General features: G+C 40.0%; 2 protein-coding genes across 3 annotated transcripts in view; one reads left to right on the forward strand and one right to left on the reverse strand.

Annotated features, from left to right (window-relative positions):
* jarid2b (jumonji, AT rich interactive domain 2b) overlaps positions 1–9,451 on the forward strand; it is a 119,115-nt gene extending 109,664 nt beyond the window's left edge. The window contains exons 13-16 of one of the 2 annotated variants that reach the window (XR_006084838.1): positions 3,811–3,994; positions 5,530–5,637; positions 6,243–6,556; positions 7,542–7,601. Coding sequence is in view for 1 of the 2 variants with exons in the window: in XM_007902609.2 (XP_007900800.1) it covers positions 3,811–3,994; positions 5,530–5,637; positions 7,542–7,718 (469 nt within the window). In the remaining variant the exon portion in view is untranslated. Of the gene's footprint in view, positions 1–3,810; positions 3,995–5,529; positions 5,638–6,242; positions 6,557–7,541 lie in introns of both variants that reach the window. The other variant, XM_007902609.2, reaches the window with a different exon arrangement.
* Positions 9,452–10,324: 873 nt separating this feature from the next.
* The window catches only part of dtnbp1a (dystrobrevin binding protein 1a), an 87,399-nt gene continuing 72,951 nt past the window's right edge, over positions 10,325–24,772 (reverse strand). The window contains exons 6-8 of the mRNA XM_042346462.1: positions 22,310–22,465; positions 15,476–15,613; positions 10,325–10,839 (exon numbers count right to left, since the gene is read on the reverse strand). Coding sequence (XP_042202396.1) covers positions 10,604–10,839; positions 15,476–15,613; positions 22,310–22,465 — 530 coding nt within the window. The 3' untranslated portion in view covers positions 10,325–10,603. The remainder of the gene's footprint in view (positions 10,840–15,475; positions 15,614–22,309; positions 22,466–24,772) is intronic.

Below are 24,772 nucleotides of genomic sequence, written 5' to 3' on the forward strand. Positions count from 1 at the left end.
CCCCTCCTCGCTCCCTCCCTTCCCTCCCCTCACCCTGACCATTTCCCCCCTCCTCGCTCCCTCCCTTCCCTCCCCTCACCCTGACCATTTCCCCCCTCCTCGCTCCCTCCCTTCCCTCCCCTCACCCTGACCATTTCCCCCTGCTCGGGTCATGACCCAACTGTGCAGCGCCTTGGGACGTCCTCCTGACGTGAAAGGCGCTTTATAAATGGAATCTTGTTGTTGTTGTTGTATCTAGTGTCCCCTTAAATGCATCTCTGCTTTCGCCTCAACTACTCCTTGTAGTAGCAAGTTCTACATTTCCACCACTCTCTGGGTAACAAAGTTTCTTTTGACTTCCCTATTTGATTTATCGGTGACTATTTTATATTGATGGCCCCTGGTTTTGGTCTCCCCCACAAGTGGAAACATCTTCTCTATGTCTACCCTATCAAAACATTTCATAATTTTAAAGACCTCTATCAGGTCACCCCTTATCCTCTTTTCAAGAGAAAAGACTTCAAGCTTGTTCAGGCTTTCCTAATAGGTATAACTTCGCAGTTCCAGTATAATTGTAAATTTCCTTTGCACCCTCTCCAGTGCCTCTATATCCATTCTATAATTATGAGAACCAGAACTGTACACAGTTCTCCCAAGTGTGGTCTAACCAAGGTTTAATATAAGTTTAGCATAATTTCCCTGCTTTTCATTTCTATCCCTCTAGAAATGAACCCCAAAGCTTGGTTTTCTTTTTTATGGCCTTGTTAACCTGTGTTGCTACTTTGTGATTAGAGATTTGTGTATTTGTACCCCTTTGCTCCTCTACCCCAATTAGGTTATTATTTTCCAGGCCATATGTGATCTCCTTATTCTTCCTACCAAAATGTACCACCTCACACGTATCTATATTGAAATGCATTTGCCATTTAAATGCCCATTCAACAAGTTTTGCTGTAATTTGTTGCAGTCCTCCTCTATATTAACTACTCCACCCAATTTGGTATCGTCTGCAAATTTTGAAATTGTACTTTTGATCCCCGAGTCCAAATCATTAATGTATATTGTGAACAACAGTGGTCCCAATACCGATCCTTGTGGAATACCACTGCCCATCCCCTGCCAGTCTGAGTAGCTACACGTTACCCCTACTTTCTGTTTTGTAGCCAGCTTGCTATCCATTCTGCTACTTTTCCTCGGACTCCACATACTCTGACCTAACTTGTTAGTCTATTATGTAACTTATCGAACGCCTTTTGGAAATCCCAATATATTATATCTACCACGTTACCCTTGTCTACTCTTTCTGTTACCCCTTCAAAGAATTCAATGAGGTTGGTCGAGCATGACCTTCCTTTTTGAAATCCGTGCTGACTATTCTTTATTATGTTTTCCGTTTCTAGATGTTTTTCTATTACCTCTTTCAGTAAAGATTCCATTATCTTTCCTACCACCGATGTTAAGCTGACAGGTCTATAGTTCCCTGGATTTGTTCCATCTCCCTTTTTAAATATAGGTATAACATTAGGTATCCTCCAGTCCTCTGGCACTACTCCCTTTTCTAATGAATTATTTTATATATATATAATAGTGACTCTGCTATCTATCCCTTGATTCTTTTAATATATGCGGATGCAATCCATCTGGACCAGGGGTTTTATTCTCCCTGAGTTTGGTTAGTTTATTGATTATCACCGTCCTTTTTATCTTAAATGTACTTATATCTTCTTCTACTATCATGTCCACTTGATCTGTCCCCCTGGTGAATTCTGAGGCAAAGTAATTATTCAATATTTCTGCCATTTCGCTGTCACGGCCCCTGAGTTTATCTTGCCCATCCCTTAGTGGCCCTATTTTATTTGGATTTTTCTTTTGTTATTTATGTCTGTAGAATATTTTACTATTTCTTTTTACATTCCTTGATAATTTAACTTCATAATTCCTCTTTGCCTTCCTGATAGTTTTCTTGACTATTTTCCTGACCTCCTCGTATTCTTATTGGTCATGCTCTCCCTTGTTGTTTATGTACTTAGTGAACAGCCTCTTTCCTCAGCCTAAACTTTGCCCTTATGTCTTTATTCATCCACGGTGTCTCATTATTGTTTAGCTTTGTCTTGTTTTTTAGCAGAACATATTTCTCCTGGACTCTATTGATCACAGTTCTAAATGGTTCCCACTGGTGCTCTATCTCTTTGTTTGCCAATATTGTTTTGCAGTTTATTTTATTTTCTAGTTTATTTATTCTCATCCCCTTAAAATCAGCTTTTTTCCAATCTATTACCCTGGTCTTTGTCATACTCATGTCCTTCTCAATCCATAGTTTAACCCTTATTAAATAATGGTCACCATTGCCTAGATGTTCCCCTACTCGTACTTCTCTTATCTGCTCTGGTTCATTTCCTATTACTAAATCCACCAGGGATTCCTCCCTTGTTGGGCTTCTTACATACTAGGTAAGAAAGGAGTACTGTACACATTAAAGGAACTCCATTCCCTTACCCCCTTTACCACCCTGTTCCAGCCAATGTATTTGGGGGTGGTTGAAATCCCCCTGATTATTACTCTGTCTTTTACTCATTTCCCTTATTTGCTTGCATGTTTCTTCCTGTACCTCCCTTCCACTATTAGGTGGTATGTAGAGAACCCCTATTTGTATAATTGATTCCTTTTATCTTTTATCTATATCTACACAGATATTGTGTCTATCTTACTGACTGTTATGTCCCTTTTTTCTACTGCCATAATGTTATCCCTAATAAGTACAGCTACTCCACCACCCTTTTTCCCGCCTCTATCCTTTCTAAATATGTTATCCCTACTCTATCTGGTTCCTCACTACGAATTATTGTCTGCAGTTCTCTTTGTTTTATTTCAGATGCTGTGCACATTGCTGTACAGACAGTTTAATTCGTTTTTATAAGTTGTTCCTCTCACTTTATTTTTGACACTTCTGTTCTATAATTGTATTAATTCCCTGACCACATATGTTCTCCTTATTCCTTAGTTTTATCTAAACTATACTCTCATCTCCTACTTCCTTTATATTTGGGTTTATGTCATTTCCTCCTGATCCCTCCCCACAATTTACTAGTTTAAAGCTTTCGCCGCAGCCCTATTTGCCTGTTCTTCTGGGGTGTGACTGAGTTCTGGATAAAACTGTCCAGAAATTCCTCCCCCTTTCTTATTAGTGTGTCTAACCCGCACTCCAGCTCAATGATTCTGAGCCGGAGTGTGTCAAACCAGAGACATTTCCTGTAGACATGATAGACCGGGACAGTGTCACAGCCCACAGACTCCTATATACTGCATTCCCGACACACTGCCTGTGCTGTCATTTCTACTTATTTTATTAGTTATTTATGTAGTTCAACCTCTGCATCTAATTCCCACTCTCACCCAATTCCTTCTCATTCCAGTCCCAGCTCACTCCGTTGGGTTTGACTTTTTTTTGCTGGAGTCAAACATCTTTTACAGTAAACCTCAAATCAGTCATATCAGTTGGGACCATACGTTTAATATGGCTTATGCAAAGTAGGAATTATGTCCAACTCGCATAGAGTATGAACTCTTGAACACAAGTTTTACTGTACCTTTTAAAAGCAGTGGTTCATAATTTGTCCCTTAACATGATTTATAAACTGCCATAAACCTACTCCTGAAGGCAGCTGAGCTGGTGCTGCAATATCTGCGCAGTGTGACTATGTATATAAAGTGTGTGTGTGAGGGGCGGGAGGGTCAGGTGTACACAGAGCACCTGCGGGATTGCTGTGTTCAGTGTGAGCGACTGGCTGACACTGAGCCGTGTAAGTAACGTGCATTCCCATCTTCACACAGGGATTCAGAGTTGAAACAGCGACAGCAGCTGTTTGAAGCGGGTTTGCATTCGTCAGCTCGTTACGGCAGCCACGACAGTCACCTGTCCATGATGGATATGAAGAAGAAACCACGCAAGTGGTTGGCGTCAGAAACGTCGGAGCGGAGATGTCAGATTTGCCAGCAGCTGTGTTACCTCTCCATGGTGAGTGCTGGTTGGTGTGGCAGTGGCAGCCTAAGCTCAGAAGCAGCAGATGTATGTCCAAGCCCGACTGCAGTTGAAACATTTAGCACTTAGACAACCACAAATCAATTTTCCTCATCCTCGCTCTCACTGAAGGTTCATTTCCCCCAGTTTGCCCCCTGGCCCAGATTAATACCAATCAGTGCGGCACTCTTTAAGGAACAAAGTGAGTCGCCTCTCGCTGCCAGGGGGGCGTAAGTGATATCAACGGTTATGAACATTTTGCCCAGTGTTTCCAGACTCGGGAAAGCTAGAATCAGGCCTGGTGCTTCCTTACCTGTGTCCTGTGACCGTTCCTGGGAAATTCACATTTAGTGCTGTTGGGTGCAGACTAGGCTTCCATTGCTTGGGGCACCATAAAAGATCACATTCCCCTGTTGGTTCTCTCTGCCCATTCTCCCCCAGGTTACATTGGCTTGTTAATGCTCTACGTCCAGGTTCTCTCTCTGTTTGGATAGTTGCTATCTCAGGCATGAGACCCAACTTCCTGGCGAGAAGAGACCAAAGACTGAGAAATACCAGATATTTAGCCGACCTCCTTATTCCTCAGCCACAGGCTTGATTTGCATTGACTGAGAAGTATTTTGCAGTGTAGTGTGCAGGTTTTGATTTGCAATTTCCTATCTGAGCTTTCACATCAATACTGTTGGAGTTTATGGATGCAGGATTGCCTCAAACCATTTTCCCCTTTACTTTGAAACAGTAGAAGCTGTAATTCAGGCTCAGGTCTTCCAAGCCAATGCACAGCTGCAAGTCAGCCAAATCTTTGTCTTAAATTGATGGGCCTTGATCTGTTAACTGATGACAGATCTGTTTGATCTGACTTTGTAGATGTATGGAAACTGCCTGAAGTAGCATTTTTATAGATGTTCTAAGTGGATTGCTTGGAAAGCCACAAAGTAGTCATTGCCTTGGAGAAGTTGTGTTTGTTGTCTTGTAATAATGGACTGTCTGTTCCAGGCTACTCTTTGAAAGAAGCTTCTCCTGTCACTGACTTCCCTCTCCTCCCTCCTGGCCCCAATAGAAACTAGCAACCTTTCAGATTTTTTTTAGTCTGGACAAAACTAGACTAGCCCTGGATTTACGGATCAGAAGAGAAAAATGGAAAAGTGATCTGCTGCACACTATCGACAGAAGTCTTATCGTGGGTTGAAGATGATGTTTCGCCCACAGAATATACAGTCAATTCATTTTACAGTATATTCTATGAAGCTCTTTGAGACGTCTACAAGACGTGATAAGGTGCTATATCAAATGGAAGTATTATTGTAGGTTTGCCTTGAGACAGAAATGGAAATAATTTTGAGACTGTTCTCAGTAAGTAAGGTATGGCAACCATTTCTGCTGCACAGTAGGACAAACCTTACAGATTCACTTTTTTGCCTCCTCCCCGAGCCCCATTGCAGTTAGATAGATGCAAACATTAGAAATCCAATGTAACATTTTAGGATTGTTTCTGAAGCGAATGTAATAATTACTGAAATTTCTCTCTCCAGGTAGTGCAAGAAAATGAGAACGTTGTGTTTTGTCTGGAGTGTGCTCTCCGCCATGTAGAAAAGCAGAAGTCTTGTCGTGGGTTGAAGATGATGTATCGTTATGACGAGGTTTGTCAATAGTAAATGTATATATTCTCTTGTGTTTTTATATTCCCTGTAATGAGAGGGCACTACAAGGTTGGGTAGGGGCCATCTGAAGTGATTTCCTTTGATGTTTTGGCCTCCCAGAGGAAGTCTGCCCACAATGTAGGGATTAGAAGCTTCCGTTCAGCTGTGAGTCCTGCAGCGTAGTGGCTAGAGCATTTGCTTCACAAGCGAGAGGTCCCGGGTTCAATTCCCAAGCAGATTGAAACCTTGGGGAAGTTTCCTTACTCCACACGTCTGTTTACCTAGCATTTCTAAGTTAAGGTAAGTAGAAACCTAGTTGTTAGACGATTGCTGGATTGCTTTCCAGGGAAATAATCCCTTTAAAATAAATAATTAAATAATAATTTGGTCATTCAATCCACGGCTGTTTGTGGGACACTGCTGTGCACAATTGGCTGCAGTGTTTCATCCACAAAATATAGTCAATTCACTTGACAGTATATCCTGTGAAGCGCTTTGAGACATGTCAATGAATATCAAATGCAAGGATTATTATTATAATAGTTCAGCATATTGGCAAATGACACAGCAATTGAGTTGTCGCTGTGTTTTTCCCTTGTGTACAGTTGCCATGCCCTACTCTGCAACAAGAAAACGTTGTGAGCTACGTCACACTCAGTAGGATGCAGCACAAGCGTGTCTGAAACGTATAAACTCCACTTGCAAGAGTTGAACTTACCAGGTTCTCTGGTAGTTCATGCTGGAATTCTGCAAGTAATGAGGACTGAAGTAACCAATAATGGGAACTGAAGGCAGGAATAACCTGGACTATCAACAGTCCACGTCTCTTCCAGTCTTTGAGGACGTTTTCAACAGAAAATTGCTGTGATGCACAGAGGTTGAAGGGGGAAGTTTGATCAGGAGAAGCAGCAGTGGACAGGTGCTGACTGATACAAGAAACACTAGTCATGGGAACACATGGTGTAAGAGGGAAATTGCCTTGTTCATCAGGGCAATTTACCACTTTTGAATCCTGACCTAGAAGTACAGAATGATGGCATTCAATAGGGTGGGTTGTAAAATCTGTAATAATTGGCTGGTCTTTGCTGCTTTCCTATCAATATCAAATATAATTGTTGGTTATCCTGGCTTATGTGGTCTCCAATTTACACACAGGTTCATATTAACTGGCTGCTCGTCTCTGTTTATGGGATGTCGTTGGTCTAGTTTAACTGCAGCATTTGCTTTCACAACAATATCCAATTTCATTTTTGATCAACTTTATTTGTGTAACACTTCCAGATGTTTATTTTACATGAAGGTGCTATATAAACACAGCCCTGTTTTTGAATTTTACTGATGCTTTTAAGTATTTGTATATCTACATGTCCTCTGCCATTTAGAATTCTGCTTCCTTTCACTGATCAGCAGAATTTATGATTTCATCTACAAAATATAGTCGTACTTTGCAGTATGTCCTGTGAAGGGCATTGGGACATCCTCCTGACGTGAAAGATGCTATACCAAATGCAAGTTATTATTGAACTGTTTCCCACTGTTTAATACCATATGAATATCTAGGTACTGATACTTTCAGGTAATAATGTCAAAACGCAGATGGATTTGTATTGCTAATAATAACTGAATTGTATCATGTATTAACTAAATATTAATTAATTGTTTAAAATATTGAATAAATTATAGACCTTTGGAAAATACTTGCCTTAAAGCAAGACTTCAGGATCTGTGTGGATGGACATCATTGGTGTCTAATTTACAATATCTTCCCATTAAAATTCCTGATGTTCTCCAAAAAATATATAGATACCATTGGTACAAGTTGATGGGGTTTTAAAACAATATTTTGCTCTTGTGCCAATTCAAATAATTGATGTCAAAATATTTTTGTTGGTTTAATATTAAAGGAACAAATAAACAGCTTGGTAAATCAAATCTGTGGAAAAGTAGCAGCCAAGAGCAGCAGCAACAGTAGCAGTACCAGCAAGTCCACACTGAAAAGAGGACCTCGAAAGCGAGCAACCATTGATGTGCCAGCAACTAGACTTTCATCCTTGTCCAGAAGTGCTACAAGTTTCCCATGAAGTTGCCAAGTTTCGTACTCGTTTGGTTTTTTTGTACTATAATTTGTGAGTACTTGCTAGAAGAACGCAAGCTGTCTTTGCACTAGCTCTGAAGATAATTTCTGTTTTTGTTTATAGAAAGAAAAGCAGTTGTTTTAGCATTAAAAAGTTGGCTTATTTTTTTAGGAACACCGGACGCTGCAGTCGGCAGTATTTTTTTGGAATGCAGTAGTCGTGTTTTCATTCACTGTTAAAACCAAGTCAAAGGGCTAAGCAGTAATCTAAGTTTGCATTTGCCCTTTTGGCTAAAGCAAACCTCTTATTTTTGATTTTTTTTGTTACTGTGAAACAGGTGGGATGTTTTAAACTCCTTTTGATCTAGGTTGAAGTTGAGTGCTGTGTGTTTTTATCTTGCAATTTCAGTCATGCGAGCAGCTTTTGGAGGAAGGGGAGGCAAAACTTGAAAGAAACTGCTTCAGTTTGGCTAGGTTTTACTTTTTGGTTAAGTGTAAGTTGAGAAATTGCTTTTCTATTTGGAAAATTGTATTATTATTTTTAAGAGTCACGGCAGCTGATACTTGATCCGGTTTACAAAATATAAAGAAATGGTGATCTTGAAAGTAAAGCAAAGGTGATTTTTTTTCTCCTTACCAGCACATCACTATGCATCTGTAATAATAAGGCTGCCTGGCTGGAGGAAACTGTGCCTGACTTTCATTAGCAAATTCATAAAAAAAACTTTTGGTGCTGTCAATCATTTTTATCAAAACCCTACAACAGTGTCCTTTATCAATTTATTGAAGCAGGAATATCTGCTTCGCCTTTGTAGATGTGCAATCTTTGTAACATTCCATTTTAATTCCACTTTCATCTCTATATTCCTTCTCCATCCTTCCTTACTGACACAGAATCAGCATTAATGTTCAGTTCATTGGTGAGATGGTCACAATGGAGCCACTAGGGGATGTGCATATTTCTTTGTGAAATGTGAAAATGCATTTCCTTCATTGCTATTTGTGTTTTACTTTACTTTCCATGTTTGTAAAAAAAGGAAAAAACAAAAAAGACTAAACAAAAATACTTTGTATATACACCTGTAAATTGTTTTAAATACTTGAGCCTTTTGTGGGGGGGGAAAGAGATGAAGAAAAGCCTTATGTTTCAGTTTCTTCATCGGTTTTTGGATGCTTACAGGGTTTCTTGTAACATTTAAGTGCTGCTTACATCACTGAACAAATAATGGAGTAGCTGTTGCCCCTTTCAGTGTAAAAAAGGGAAACATTGTTCATTAACTAGTTTTCATTGCTGAAACTGCAACATTAATTGTAGCTACCCATGTTGCACTGAGCTTGCCAGTGGTGACTGTCAAGAAGTCATTTTTTTCCCAGTTGTTGGTTGTTGTTGCTGCAGAAGACTGAACTTGCTTTGGAGTATTTAACAACATAACTGATTTCAAGTGTTTTCAAATGTGGTTGTCCAGTTTTTATGGCCTTACTATGTATTTTGTTTTTCCTTTGAGAGCAGACATCTTTTGACTATTGCTTACAGAATTGACATTTAATTTATTAGTGCTGCTCTGCACCTTTCCTTTCTGTGCGGAAAGAGTTCACGTTGTAATTGCGAGTTTTTTACTTTTCAGGTTTGTACTTAAAAGTTTAATAAAACTTTTGAGCAGTTTCCTGTGCATGAGTAAATTTTTGAGTACTTACCTGTGTGAATGCACAAATACAAATCTGTTGAGCATAACTACAGTATAATGTTGCGGTTCAAGTTTTATCATTTCAATGTCGGGGCAAAAATGCATACGATACAGTCTGGTTTGCAAATATTGAAACCCAATTACAAGCAGACCAGTGCCACATACTGCTTGGCACCTCTAAGTATCTAACTTAATATATATTCTGTTTTGGTCTGGTCTGGTGCACTATTCATTCCTCACTCCTTAAAGTAGACTCAGTTGGTGGCTTGAGTCATGCTACTGCTCTCTGGAAACCTTGCTCCCCCCAAATCCCTTCAAAACATTTTTGATCATACTGCCAGTCAATTCGTTATTACTTTCTCGTGCTCCCCTCTTGATAATTCTGTCTTTGAAACACTACAGGACAATTATCCTGCATGAAATCAAATGTCATTAGGAATAATGCTGTAGTACAATTTGTGTTCCCTCAGGGCTCACGTTTACTGAATATCACAACAGATATTGCAGTACAAATGCAGCATTGGATTCAATCCTTTCACCAATTGAGGGCTCCTGAGATGAACAGCATTATTGGATTTTGTTTCTTTATAATAAAAATACAATATCAAACTATAAACTTAAGTGGGAGTATATGATTTTGCACTTAACCAGTTTAAGCTATCAAATCCAAAATATTTGACAAGCAAATTTCCTACAGCGGCTGAATGCTTAGAGAAAATAATTTGAAAGCATCTCCTTCTATCCATTTTTACATTAGTGCTCACTTGGTGGGGGGGGGGGGGGGGATAAACAGTTGAAAGTAGATGTCTTAAGTGACATCCCTAAAAAATCAAATTGTACTACAAAATTAATTGACTGGAAATACATCAAGAGTAAAGGAATACCTCCCAATCCAGATTCAAAGGATGCAACCCAGCCTCATACAGTGTTTGAAAATTGCCAAAATAAACTTTACTTGTTGGTAAGTACAGTGTGTAGGAAGGTGAAAACTTACAGAAAAATGCTTCATTAGTCAAGCCTGAGAAATTTGCTTCTGTAATTAAACTAATTAGGCCAGTCTACCGCTTCTATACATAGTCATTGTTAATCCCGCAGAAACACTAGGTAACAAAAGTTACTGGTTCAAAACAGAAGAGCAAAAGGATTCATTGGGTTAGCCATCACAGAAGGTTCTTCATTGTGTGATTCAGGTAGATTTTAGTTCTCTTTACTGAGAATCACTGTCAGAGTTCTCTTTTGGATCTGAATTTACTGCAGTCAGAGTGGTGTCCACTTGAACTTCCTCTTCATCAGACTGAATCACTGGAATGTCTTCCACACCACTACCTTCTTCACTCTCATCCTGTTTAGCAGAGTTGGTGCAAGTGGAAGATAAAGAGGATAACTTCAATCTCAGCTCAGCTTGTGTTGGCACTTGCAGAGTTATTTCACTTTGACATGGCCCTGTACAGAAGGGGGAAAGCAAACAATTAGGGCATTTACTGTGGACCATCATTCAGTGATCTAATGGTCTGCCAAAAGGAATCATTTGGGTGTTTTCAAACCAGCTGCACTTAAACACTAGAGTCTAATTTGTAGCATCTCTTAAAGGGATTAAGTGGACACCAAACTAAAAAAAAACAATGTAGCACACAGACTTGCTGCCACTCTTAACATGGATTGGATCAGCCAGATATCTGACACGTGCGGAAACCCATTGCCATGCTTAAGAGTATCCAACCAAGCTGAGATTTCCAATGCATCCCACCTATACATGGAAATCCCAGAGATAGATTGTTGGAATGGAATGCGCACTCTCTCCCTGGAGGGACACATCCTGATGACCTAACTCCGGAAAGTATTAGGCGCAGGTTGGCAAAAGCCAAGGCTTGGGGATTCCAGAGTTGGGTACTGCTGGAGTCTAACCAGCTAAAACCGCAAAGCTTGGCATTGATATTGCAATTGGATAACACTGGTTCATTCTCCACATGAAAGTTCCCATCCTCCCCATTCCACTGAAGGGTTGGCCAGTCAGTCATTTCTTATGGAGATGGGAAAGTGGACAAAATACCAGATTCATTTGGAAAACATCACATGTTAGCACTTCTCGGTTATCAAGAATCACTGGGCCTTTTATGCTAAGTAATACAATTACCAAAGTGTACCTTTTAAGGACAGCTAAATAAGACAAACCTTGAATAAAGTTGAATTTCAATCCAGAAACAAATCTAATCCTACATAGGGTGAGCTAAACATTCACTTTGTTGTAAAGTGTTTCTCATGAAGAATAATCACGAGTTTGAAAAATTCAAAACTTGTGGCTGTGCAGGAAAACAGGTTTCAGAGACAGGTACGATGTCCCTGATTGATATTTTGATGAAGAACCTCAAAACTGTGATTCTCTGCTTAGGTGTTAATGGCCTCTATGGAGAAAATCACAGAGAAGTTATTACATTTAATAAGGAAGTGTCATCTTTGTGTGATGAGATTTAGGGAGTTCAAGGGAGTGGGTTTGAATTTGTAGGTTTAAATACAGTTAGGTGTAATATCTTGCCTCATGAAAGCTACTAAGAGACTGTCACATGACTTGCTATAATCAGATTGCTCTACAGAGACCAGGGGAAAAAATCAATTTACATATACAGTGCCTTTTACGTTGGGTGGGGGACATTTCAAAGCGCTTCTGACTAAGAATCTGAACTGGGGTGGAAGGGGAGCTGTGGAGGAGGCAAGCAAAGGGTTAGAGTTAGTTTGTGGGAGGACGGAAGTTGAGGGAATAGGCAATAATATGGAGTTAAGGGAAAGCTGAGTGAGTGAGAGCCAAGCTGTAGAGTTTGAAAAATCTGCACTGCAAATTTATGAAAGACTGAGCTTTTTTCTGCTTTGTCTTTTGCAAATAACTGTTTTGAAGACCGATGGTCAAGCCCAGCAACTCAAGAATTTATCAAGAGATTAGTTCGTCATTCACCTCATTGGTATCTCACCTACAAATACAGTCACCACACTTTACATTAAAATCCTGTGAAGTTATTTGAGATGTTTCAACACCATGATAAGCACTATATCAAATATGAATGTTTCTTGGTGATGCTAGCAAAGATTAGTTGCCTGCAAAGATCCAGCTGATTCAGAACTCTGCTGCCTGCACACTGAGCCAGACCAAACTCCGTACCACATCTCACCAGTTCTGGCCGGGCTCCACTAACTCCCCATCACCGAACAGATCAATTTCAAGATCCTCACACTCGTGTTCAAATCCCTTCACTCTCTGGCACCTCCCTAACTCTCTGACCTCCTCACTCCCCATTCCACCACCCAACACCTACACACCATCTGCCCCACCATCGGAGCCTCATGCTTTCAGCTACTACGCCCCCAAATCCTGGAACACTCCCTCAATCCCTCCACCTTATCCCTTCTCTCCCCTTTTTCAAGTCCTGCCTGAAAACTTTCCTCTTCGACCATGCTTATGGCCACCTCCCCCATCCCAGCTCGGAGTCAGGTTCCGCCACTGTAAAGCGCTCTGAGGTGCTACTCTGTGTGGAGGGCGCTATATAACTTATATAACTTGTACTTACAAGTTGTTGTTTCATAAGTCACTTTTTAAAAAAAAAACTAAGTCCTGATATAGTGTATTTATTCTTAACCCGGGGGGAACAAAGTTTTTACATTTCCTAGCAAAGTTTGCTAACAACATCAGGAGTATATGGAAATCAAAATAAGCTTAGTTCCTCAAAAATAAACACATTCATAACACTACTCTTGTAATAAAGATTTCTCACAACAGAAATGCAGCAGAGATCTGGAAATCCTTTCATGGAGAACTCAGAAGATGTTTATGATGCACAATCATGCAATGTAATTCATATGACAGCAACATTTGTCAGTTTTATTATTTTTTGGAAGCACGTTTTTTTCCAGACCACTGCTTTTTTGATTCACATTTAATAGCTTAAAATTGCTCCATTTTAGAACACAGACAGACAGACTCCAGAGCCAGGCTCCAGGGAAGGTCAGGAAACCTGAGGCTTCAACAACTAAGAAAGTAGAAACTATTTTAGAACTGGAGTATTAAAAATAAGTATCATATGGGGCATAATTGTACATTACAACATTGCATTTCCAACTGGTGTATCCTATTACATAATTGTGCATGTATTGTGCATTACTATTATGTAATATTGTGATGTTGATGTGAGTTATAATTATCGTAAAAAGTGAATTTTATATAAGTGGTGACAATTATTTATCCACAACAAGAATACCAGAGTACCAATTACATCAGCCTACAGGTCTTGACCGTTCATTCTCTCCGGCAACTTTGTTGCCTTTTAAAAAATCTATCAAACTCAAATCTTTTCCTGATCACTTGTTCTATGACCTGCACACCAATTTCCCATATTTCCTAGAACAAGTTCTGACCTCTAGTCATTTAGGTAATACATATATTGTGCTGCCTCAGGCAAACGCAAGTTGCCACCAATGACCAAATACAATACAATTCAGAATTACATTCGTATAGAGCCTTTCATGTGGGGAGGATGTCCCAAGGCGCTGGACAGTCAGGGATCTGGATCCAAACATGGGCAAGGAGTGTGGCCGAAGGCACGATCCAAGAGGAGTCTCGATACGTGCCCTGAAGAAGGCAAGGGAGAGCGCGAGGCAAAGGGAATGGAGTTCCAAAGGGTGTGGACGGAGAGGCTGAAGGCCCAACCCCTGATGATGGGGGGGCAGGAGGGGGACCTGGAGCAGGCCAGAGCCTGCTGAGCAGGGGGAGCGGATGGAGAGAAGTGTTGGACTAAATCTAAAGTTCAAATATTATGCCAACAACAGTTATTCATTAGGAAATCAGACGCATCAATTTCTTCTGTAACCCATTACAATACTAACAGAAATGTTAAAGCACATCCTTCCCCCCAGAAAAAAAATACTTAAGATAGAAAAATCCTTGGATGATCATTCGTGTGTTGGAAATCATAATTAAGTTCACTTTGAAAAAAAGTTATATTTGTACTGATGATTCCTAGATCATAGACAATTCCGCCTGCCAACTAAGGGAGCCTTGAGCCACCTTTCAAGTGGCTTTTGGGTAACTAGTATTTACAAAATAGTGTTTGAATGGTCTTGAAAAGATGAAGATTTGGCTTTAGTTTCTACAACTATTCTTGGTCTCTGAAATAATGCATTTGGATCTTTAATATCTATCTGAACCACCAGAAAAGGGAGATGAGACCTCGATATAACATTTCATCTGAAAGACACCTCCAGAACTGCACTGAAAGGTTAGCCTAGATTGCGAGTTTAAATCACAACTACAATCTTCTGATCCAGAGACAAAAGTGCTACCAACAGAGTCAAAGTGACACTTATATTAAAAAAGAGTTATCTGGAGGGAGTAATCTCATCTCAGGGTTCAAACGACTGACAAACTGCTTGAATTTTTTTACTCAAGTCTACAATAATCTCCTTCAAAGAGATTACTGATTTATAATCACATGTAGGTATGTTATTTTCTATGTAAACAATTTTGTGAGTTTTATTTAAACAATACTGAAACAATTATAATGCATTTAGAATCAAAATTCCAGACAACTACAATTAAGATTTATTGACATAGTGTCTGGCACATATAAATATGCACTCAACTGCTTTCGTTGCCAATTCAAGAAAAATTGCTGATTTTACAATACAAGTATATTATTCCCATCTACCGGTGGCAACCAACCTGTGGCCCGCGGTCCAGCGGGCCGGAAATGGCCCGCTGGACCGCGAAGAAGCAGCCCCTCAAACATTCGCACAAGTCTGGGTAAGTTCATGTTCGATCGGAATTGTGTTTTCAGTTTTTTTCTGGATTGAATATTTCTGGATTTATGGAATACATTTTAAAAACAATTTCCAAAGGCCCGTGTGTAGAGTCCTGCCGGCACAAATCGTTGGCACTTGTTTTTTTTTAAAAATTGGGGGTTTAAAGCCTCGTCTTACCAGGTTCAAATTCTGGATACCGAGAAACCAGGGTTTACTGTAATTTCTATTTTACTTCAGCACAATTTTTAATTGATGTTGCTATGCTGCCACCAAGTGGTAAGAAAGAATAATTTACCTAATACTGGTGAGATTTCACTGTTGTCTTCTGAGTTAAGAAATACATCTAGTGCTTCTTGGTCAGACATGTCCATCAGGTCCATCTGTTCCAGCATGTCCACATTTACCTCCATAGAGGACATGCTTCCGATGGGTTCTAGAAACAGAAATGAACAAGATAGACATCAAAAAACAAATGATAACTACTTCAACATTTATTCCAATCAGTATAATTTGCATTCCTTAACAATTAAGGATGGGGGAAGGAGAAGGAGAAGAAAGTGAGCAAAATTATTTTGTTTTTGTATCACCAGACTTGTCCTGCAGCTAGATTTCATGTCCTTCCAATATGAAAGCTGCTATATAGATGTAAATTTATATTATATAAAGTGCACATTAGTATTCAATATTTAAATTAAATGGCACAAGTTTGCCTTACCTTTTCTTTTAAACACAAATTGAACATGTACTGGCACACAAACCCTTCACACATCAGATGAGCAGTTTAGCTGCATTAGCAGAGCAAAGCCAGGAGCCAGTCCTGAGCTCCTGTGTAACTAAAATGCTGGAAGGTATTACCTGGAATCTGAGTTTGTGAATACACGTTCATATGAGGGCTTGGAATCCACCTTGATTGGTATACAGAGACAAATAGCCCCGATCAAGCTCTGCATCTCTAACTGGTGGAACCCTCATTCATTGGGTAACAATGCTGTCCAAGCCGTGGGCTTAAAGATGGTGATAATGCTCCTAAGCAGTTCCTGGTACCTGCCAGCCATCAAGTGAGCACCCATACCTATACTTGCAGTATGTCAAATGACTAACTTCATGGCTATCTTCCGGGGGTCGGGGGGTGGCAGAGAGAAGGTAAGCAGCGACTTCGTGGAAATGAACTGGCTCCAAGAAATGAACAAGTTACATATCAAAAAACAAAAGAAAAGTACTTTGGCAAATAATGCATTTATTCCAATCAGTATAATTTGCAATGATGGAGGACGGAGAAGCAAGCTCTTGCCAAGTTGCACCCAATATTCTCCAGAATTATGTAAGCGGGATGATGCCTCCAGGCAGAGATTGCGCATTCCATTGCAGACACAAGAATTTCCATGTGTTGGTGGGTTACAAATGGACATTTCCTATTTGTCTCAATTCTCTTTTTTAACAAGATTTCTTATTACATTGTATAGACTTAAGTTTCACTTTACAGACTTAATAAAACGTGGGACTTTTCCTACTTCAAAGTAAAAGTTTGTACTGTCCTCCATACCTGGGTTAGATTACACAACCAACCTCTGAAGAAAAACAATGGGTCTCAGGACACATCTCCTTCCAGAAACAGCACTGCACATATTCACCAGAACTCTTATGGACCCATTTGAAGGTAAAACAAACTCCACAACATCTTTGCTTCCTCATATACACAAACTGTTTCAACAAAACGTTTAAGCGCTCCGAGACACTATCCCACGCGGAGGTCGCTATACAAATGCAAGTTGTTTAATCTTCCAATTCCACTGTGATTTAGTAATCAATGGAAAACCTGACTGCACATTTTCAAATCACTCCCACCAAAGAATTTGGAAATCCACCAGGGAACTGCAATAATACTCAACGAGTTGTGCAATATCTTTGAATCCTTTCTTACATCATAAATATTAGAAAATTAATAAAAATTCAAATGTTTCAAAAGAACGTTACAACAAATCAGATCTATCATGTGCTTCCATGCTATGCATAATTCCCAAGCCATTTTCATGTAATCCAGACTTAAATAAATATATATGATAAAACAGTGAACAAGCCTGCTTTACGTGTTTATTCTTGGCTGTATTCTCTGGAGGAAATAATTGATGTTTCAGGAGTTTTTCAGCCCCAGATCATTAAATGGCGAGCAGTCACCTGATACCCCCTTTTTTTGCAATTGATGCTTCCAAGTGTAAACATTTTGTGCTTTAAAATTTTATTGAGGTGAGAAAAGCAGTGGATGGATATGTGTAGTTCAACCAGTTAATACTGCACTGAGAACACTGCTGGCAAAATTTCTGTTGTTTGTCCAGCTTGGACCACCCTACCAATTGGAGATTTAGTTTGCAGGGTTAACAGGAGCCAAATGGGAAGAATACCTGCCCCAGTCTTCCCCTTCAAGCCCTGCTGACTGGTCTGTCAACAGTTGTGTGTTGGAAGTACTGGGACCACCTGGCTCGGGAACCGGACAACTGAGACCACCACAGAGGGTTGGCTTGTTTCTGACATTCTATTACCAAAACATATTTCCTCTGTCAGCTCAGCACTGATGAAACTCTGTTTACCCACCCCACTCCCAGGATATTCATGAGTTTGTCATTTGACATCTGACAAACATAGGTTTGATCCCTCACAAGGTGGATAGCAGGTACCAGAAATTCTCTGAGAGTTTCCTGCTGAGCAGGACAACTCAGCATGAAATGCATGCGAGCATTTCCACCATCCTCTAGTTCACAGCTCAGCAATACATCCCCATGCACACATGATTCATTAGTTAGAAGTGCAGAGCTTAAGCAGCAGCAGCATGCCCCTCTTGGTAGATACCCAGCCCTAGAATCACAAGACCCCTTTATAAGTCTCTTCACTCAAGTTCTTCTTTCTGCTTTTATTACTCATATCCACACTTTTTCTGCTGATGCGAAATGCTTGACATTCACCAGTGTTAAATTTAATTTGCCATACGTCTATTCAACCAATCTAAATTCTACTAATCTTTTGCTGCATCCTTCATTTCTCCTGCTAACAACTAAAACTGCATTTGGATTCCATAATATTCTATTATCATCCATGTATCATGTGCACTAAAACATTCATATACTATGTATAAAATTATAAAGGGTTTGACAGGCTGAATAGTGAGCAGCTGTTTCCTTTGGTGAGACAATTGAGGACTAGAGGCTATAGTCTGAAACTTGAAGCTAAACCTTTTAAAAGTGAAATAAGGATTTTTTCACGCAGAGGGCAGCTGAGACAGAGTCAACTGAAGAATTGAAAGACATACAAATAAATATTTGATAGACAACTGTATCAAGGGATATGGAGAGAGGGGTGTAATTAAGTCGCAGATTGCCCATGATTTCGGAAAGTGGTGGGACAGGCTCGATGGGTCGAATGGCCTATTCCTGTTCAAAAAAAATGAATACATATATTGATTTATAGTAAAACATTTGATTACAGGTTTTTAAACTGATCTAGATTCCTTTTGTTCTCCTTCTATTGGTCCTTGGTTCCCATGTATAGGCATTTCTGCACATGCCCAAAATGCTTTTCTCAAAATAGATCAAACAAGTTTATACTATAATTATTTTATTTCAGGTATATACAAGTTGTATGAAATTCTGTTTTTTGTTGTATAAGATATATTAACTTAATCTCCAAACACTGCCACCTCTCTGGGGAAAAGATTATCAAGTGTATTGATATAATCCTGCAATGAAGCTCAGGTTTATATTCTGAAGTTACAATGTAATTCAGAAGGGCACAATATCAGGAGATTTAAATTAAAAATGATGGCAGAAGCTAATGATAGCAATAGTTATAAATTGGATACAAAGCTCCCTTTCAGATGAATTCTGAATTGTAAAGCGACTCGATGGCCTTATAGTGGAGTGTTACCTTAATGGGAATTCTTTAAAACTCTGTTTCAAAGGAATACTAATGGGATTCCCTGGAATATTTCAGTCTGCAAGAACTTGTCATTATCTTTACATTTCATTAGCATTCAATCCCTACACTGAAGATGTGTAACAAACATTGAAAATGCAAAAGGAAGATCTAATCATGATCTATTCAATTAGTTTCCTCCTGGCAGAAATTGATTATTGCGTTTATAGTAGTCAGAAATTGTAATATTTTAAAATTGCCATCAGACCTTACAGAATTCCTCACGTTCGCCCATAAAACACAACAGTTTACATCCTGTGAAGCTCTTTGGCACGTCCACCTGACATGGAAGCTACTATATAAAATGTAAGGATTATTACTATGTAATCACAAAGTATCATGAAAATATTGTATTTCAACCTGGGGATTGGAAGGGAATGTAAATTTTTTATCCTTCTACTGTTAATATTGAGAAATCTCTCCTGAAAATGCCAACTTGCTGGAGTACAGTACCACAATTCCCATCAGTATCCTGGAACCTCACACAAATGTTCATTCTTCAGGTAATGAATAAGTAATGAAAGGCTATTAAACCAATGGGAGCATCACTGCTATGCTTAATCCTATGCACACTATTAACACATGCATTTTCCATTAGGGGTCAATTGACGGAAATCAGGAACAGGAATCCTTTCAAGAGGAAGGGACAAGGTGGCTGAAAGCTGACCTGTCAATGGTCAGGGCAGTAGGTGGGAGGCATGAAGTAAGCAGAGTTGGTGAGCAGAGGGCATGGAAGGGGAGTACGATTGCAAGAGATTGTACAAATGTGGGTGTGGCAGTGCTATTTGAATATGAGGATCTTGATGGTCGAACCACTGGAGGATGGGGAGCCAGTGGAACTGGATGAGACAGACAGGCGAGGGTGGGTTTGATGGACTCAGGTGAGAATGTAACCTGAGGAGTTCCTCTCTCCTTGACACTCTTGCACTCTGTTTCCTGCTCGTTTCTATCCCATTCTCTCTCTCTGTCACCGCTCATATTCCAGACTCTATTTATAGGTCAAACCACTCATTTGTGGTATCAAACTATAAATCTCGTCTGTACCCTCTCTCGGGCCGGGCACAACTGAATACAATACTCTAACTACAGTCTGACTAATGATTTACACAAGTTAAGCATTACCTCTTTGGTATTATATTCTATGTGCCTACTTATAAAACCCATCAATGTGTAGGTGGTATGTCGCATGTGTCCTGGATAAAATCTGTGCTCTGACCAAGTTTGCTTTAGACCTTTGGAGTTTTGTCTGTCTAGTCGGAGAAATTTACAGCACAGGAGGAGGCCATTTGACCCATCAAGTTTCATAGCGCAGTTTTTTTTGGTTAGCCAGGTCACATGTGGAAACTGATTACCATGAGTATCCAAATCAGACAGAGTTTCACATATGCATGCAACCTACATTTGTAGGTTTTATAATTAGGGGGATAGAATATTAAATCAGAGCTAATATAAACACAGAAGTCGCTGGGAACATGCAACAGGTCAGGCAGCATCCATGAAGAGAGGAAAATGAGTTGACGTTTCAGGTCAGTGACCTTTTGTTAGAATTAGAGGAGGAGTCCTGTAGCTCAGTGGTTAGAGCACTCGCCTTGCAAGCGAGACACCTGGGTTCAATTCCAGGCAGAGCAAAACCTTGGGCAAGTTTCCTTACTCCACACGCCTAATAATAATCCCTCCAAAACAAAACAATAATAAATTGGTCATTTTCAATCCACGACTGTTTGTGGGACACTTCTGTGCGCAATTGGCTGCTGAGTTTCGACAACAAATATACTGTCAATTCACTTTACAGTCTATTCTGTGAAGCGCTTTGAGACGTCGAGAAGACCTGAAAAGCGCTATAATTAAATGCAAGGATTATTAAATCAGAGCCAATGTTTAACTTGTAAAGAACTGGTCTACACACTCACAAAGCAACTTATAAAAGGCCTACATCACCATCACACCTCCTGCTCCAGCTAAAACCCTCAGCTATGCCTTTTCATCTCCAGAATCACATTTCCAATACTCTTCTCTTCACAAGTTCTAAATCATCCAGAGAGAGTTACCGCCCGAGAGGGGCACAGAGAAAGAGAACAGTCAGCTAGTGAAAAAGGTAGAGAGAGAGAAAGGTGGTACAGAGAGTTGTGATACATCCTAAAATAATGATCTGGGTTTACCTTTTCAATACCATTTAAAATTTTGTACACCTCAATGAGGTCCCCTCCCCTCTGAGTTGTCTTCTATCAAGACTGAAGAGCCCTAGCTTGTCTAATTCTCTTTGATCTCTCTGACCTACTATCCCCCTACCTACCTGCCCGTACCCTCCGTTCCTCTGGCTCCGGTCTGCTCCACATCCCCTGCCCCAACCGCCCTACCATCGGTGGCCGGGCCTTCAGCCTCTCAGCCCCGAGGCTCTGGAACTCTACCCCCAGTGCCTTCGCCGCCTCCTCCCTTTCCTCCTTCAAGGCCGGTCTCAAGACCTTTCTCTTCAACCGTGCCTTCAGCTCCCCTCTCGACTCTCTACCCCTTCCTCGCTCCCTCCCTTCCCTCACCCTGACCATTTACCCCCTGCTCGGGTCCTGACCCAACTGTCCAGCACCTTGGGACGTCCTCCCGACGTGAAAGGCACTCTATAAATGGAATCTTGTTGTTGTTGTAATTGTTACTCATAGTTCAAAGTAAGAGAGAGTGGGGCACAGAGAGAGAGGGGGAGAAAAGAAAGAAAAGAGCAAAAGAGTGTAATTGAGCGAGTGAGTAAGTTGAACAGAGAGAGTATGCAAGAGTCCTGTGGACCCACGAGAGCAGATGTTGGTTTGACTTTATGCTGTGCACATGTGCAGCAAGCAGGAAGTGGTAGCTATTTTCACAAGTGATATCGGCAGCTGCAATTTTCACATCAACGGTGGACATATTCATCATAAGTGCTACCAGCAGCAGGTTTTTCCTTACATTGGATACCAGCATACAAGGTCCAGCAGGTCATGCTTATCCACTTACTCTAAAAGCAAAAGAAGTCCAACACCCCTGATCCACAAAGTGCGGCAGTTGTTTTAAAAGGAAAGAAATGTTCAGGTGCATGAGCAAGCAAAATGTCTCCTTTGATAACTATAGACAAGTAAACAAACCTTCTTGATCTGCAATATATTATGACAAAGGAGCAATAGTAAATGAATGTAAGCCTTGCCTCGTCTCTGTGCTATCTGCAAGTATCCTGTGGACAAGTATTGCTCCAGATCTTGCTGAAAAGCTTCTTCGAAAAATTTCTGCCGCTCTTTCAGCTTCAGCTGCTGTGTGTTCTCCATATCTAGCACCTTCTGTGTATGTTCTCCATCCAGTTCAGCTGCAGGAGAAACAGCAGAAAACAACTTAGATCAGAACAATTATAACCAGAAGACGAGCTGCTCAAGTTACAGGACTCCTAGATCAGAAACATAATCATACCAAAGGATCTACTCAAAGTAGAATACTGAAACAAATAATCAACTAGCAAAACTTTAATTGCAAATGACCTTAAAAAAAAACTAATTGAGGTTCCTCAATGTTTTACAGAATTCCATCGCTGAATGTTTTTTCCACAAAGTGAAATCACTCCCAGAAGCAGCACAATAGTCCTCCAACTTTTTGTGCACATATAGCTGGAAGCAATTGGTCTCTGATGCTAAATTAACCATTTACTTAGCTTTGCTTATTCAAAGTTTTTTTTAAAAAACGTCACAGCTTTCACAAAATTGGGAGGGGAAAAAAAGACCAATTGTGTGTCAGTACAGTTGTGGGTTTAAATCCTACATCGGACTTGAACTCACAGTCCAGGTGTCCAGGCTGACATTCCAATGCAGTGCTGAGAGTTGAGCTGCATTGTTGGAGGTATTGCCCTTCAGACAAGATGTTAACCTGAGGTCCAATCTGCCTCTTCAGGTGGAAGTTAAAGATCCCACGGCACTATTTGAAAAGACAAGGGAGTTTCTCCCATTGTCCCGGCCAACAATCCCCCAATAATAATATTGGACGTTCACCCGATGGCTCTTAGTGGGACACGGCTGTGCAAACTTATTGCCATTCCCACCTACAAAATGATAGCTACAGTAAATCCCGTGAAGCGATTTGACAGTCTTCCCATGTGAACGGCACTATATCAAATACAGGGATTATAATTTCTGTTGTAGAACTTCAAATCTGAATTTCAATATTCACCAAACACAAATATTATTATCTTTAAAAGGCACACTTTTTACAGTGTGCCTTTTTGGGTTCGCAAACCTGGCTGTGAAATCATTTTGAAGAACTTGTGATATCATTACCCTCCCCAAGTTCCATAGACAGAGTGTCACCATAGTACATCATCTGTATTGATAGCAAGGCTTGCAAACCCAATGCAAGGAGAATGAGTATCTTTGTTAACTTATAAGAACTACCATTAATTTTTGTGCAAATACAGCTTGAAGTCTTTTCATTACAAATTCAGTTACAGACACTTCATTGTTTTGGCTACAATTCTGTGTCACAAGGAGCGTTTCCCCCCTAGCCTTTTGGAGTAATATACATACAGTATTGTACTTTTAGTGTTTTCCATTTTGTTTATTTGGTAATGTTGGCTATTTACTACATCTGAAAGCATTTTGTTTTGCAGTTTTCTTTTTAAAAAATTGCTTTTCTTTACTTCATGTTGTGCACACATACATCATCTCTTTCGAGTTACGAAAATCCAGTCCCAAAATGCCCAGATAACTGCAACCTACTGTAATTTTTATTTGAATTCAATTATTGACAACATAGCTTGGTGCTGCAGTAACATTTCATGTGGGTCATTTGAATTTTGAACATTCAGATACTAAGTTCATGCAGATCAAATACTAGAGTGAAAATTAGAGCAGGCTCTAGTCCATTGCCCTTCTAGATCCAGATACATTACTAACCTGAAATACATTTAAATCATTTTCAAATGCAGTGGTTTTCAACCCCTTTTTTAAAAAAAAACTGTACATCTTCTGTCTGAAGGTTGCTGCTCAAGTTTACAATTTACAATTTGCACTCTATTGAATGGTACCACAGTTGCAACAAAACACAGAATAATCTGATTAACAAATTATTTTTTCTCCCTTTATTTGTTATATATATCAACAGTTTGAATCTGATCAACTGCTGGTTTATCCTAAGACAGAATGCCAATCAGTAAGGCTGAAAACTATTAATTACAAGTCTTTGGAACCAAAAGACAGTATTTTGGAATCTTTTCGGAAATGTTTTTTGTGGAGCGGAATAATATTTCCATAAAAAAATAGTGATCAGGGTAATTTGTCTGGCTGAATGAATTGCTGGTCAGTTGCAACGCCAAATCTTACGAGACCAAATGGGACTGGTAGGTTATTATAGATAAACAATGTTAGGTTTGTGAAGCTTGAGAAGGTGTTGTACAGTGTCTAGTCCCGCGCTGCACTCGACCAGCACTAGCACGCTGCCTGCATCACAACACTCTACTCCCTCCCCACATGCCACATGCCATAGCCAGACACTAACTGAGCATGTCCTGCATACCCCCTATGATCCTTAGAAGTACTCTGTGAGAACCCCTGCTTTAATACACTGAATTTGTTGCAGAGCAACTTTTCTACTGTTAATCTGTATTACATTGGTTGACCTCCATTCACCA

This window comes from Callorhinchus milii, unplaced genomic scaffold, assembly GCF_018977255.1.
Source record: "Callorhinchus milii isolate IMCB2004 unplaced genomic scaffold, IMCB_Cmil_1.0 Scaffold2, whole genome shotgun sequence".
In the NCBI taxonomy this organism is placed as follows: domain Eukaryota; kingdom Metazoa; phylum Chordata; class Chondrichthyes; order Chimaeriformes; family Callorhinchidae; genus Callorhinchus; species Callorhinchus milii.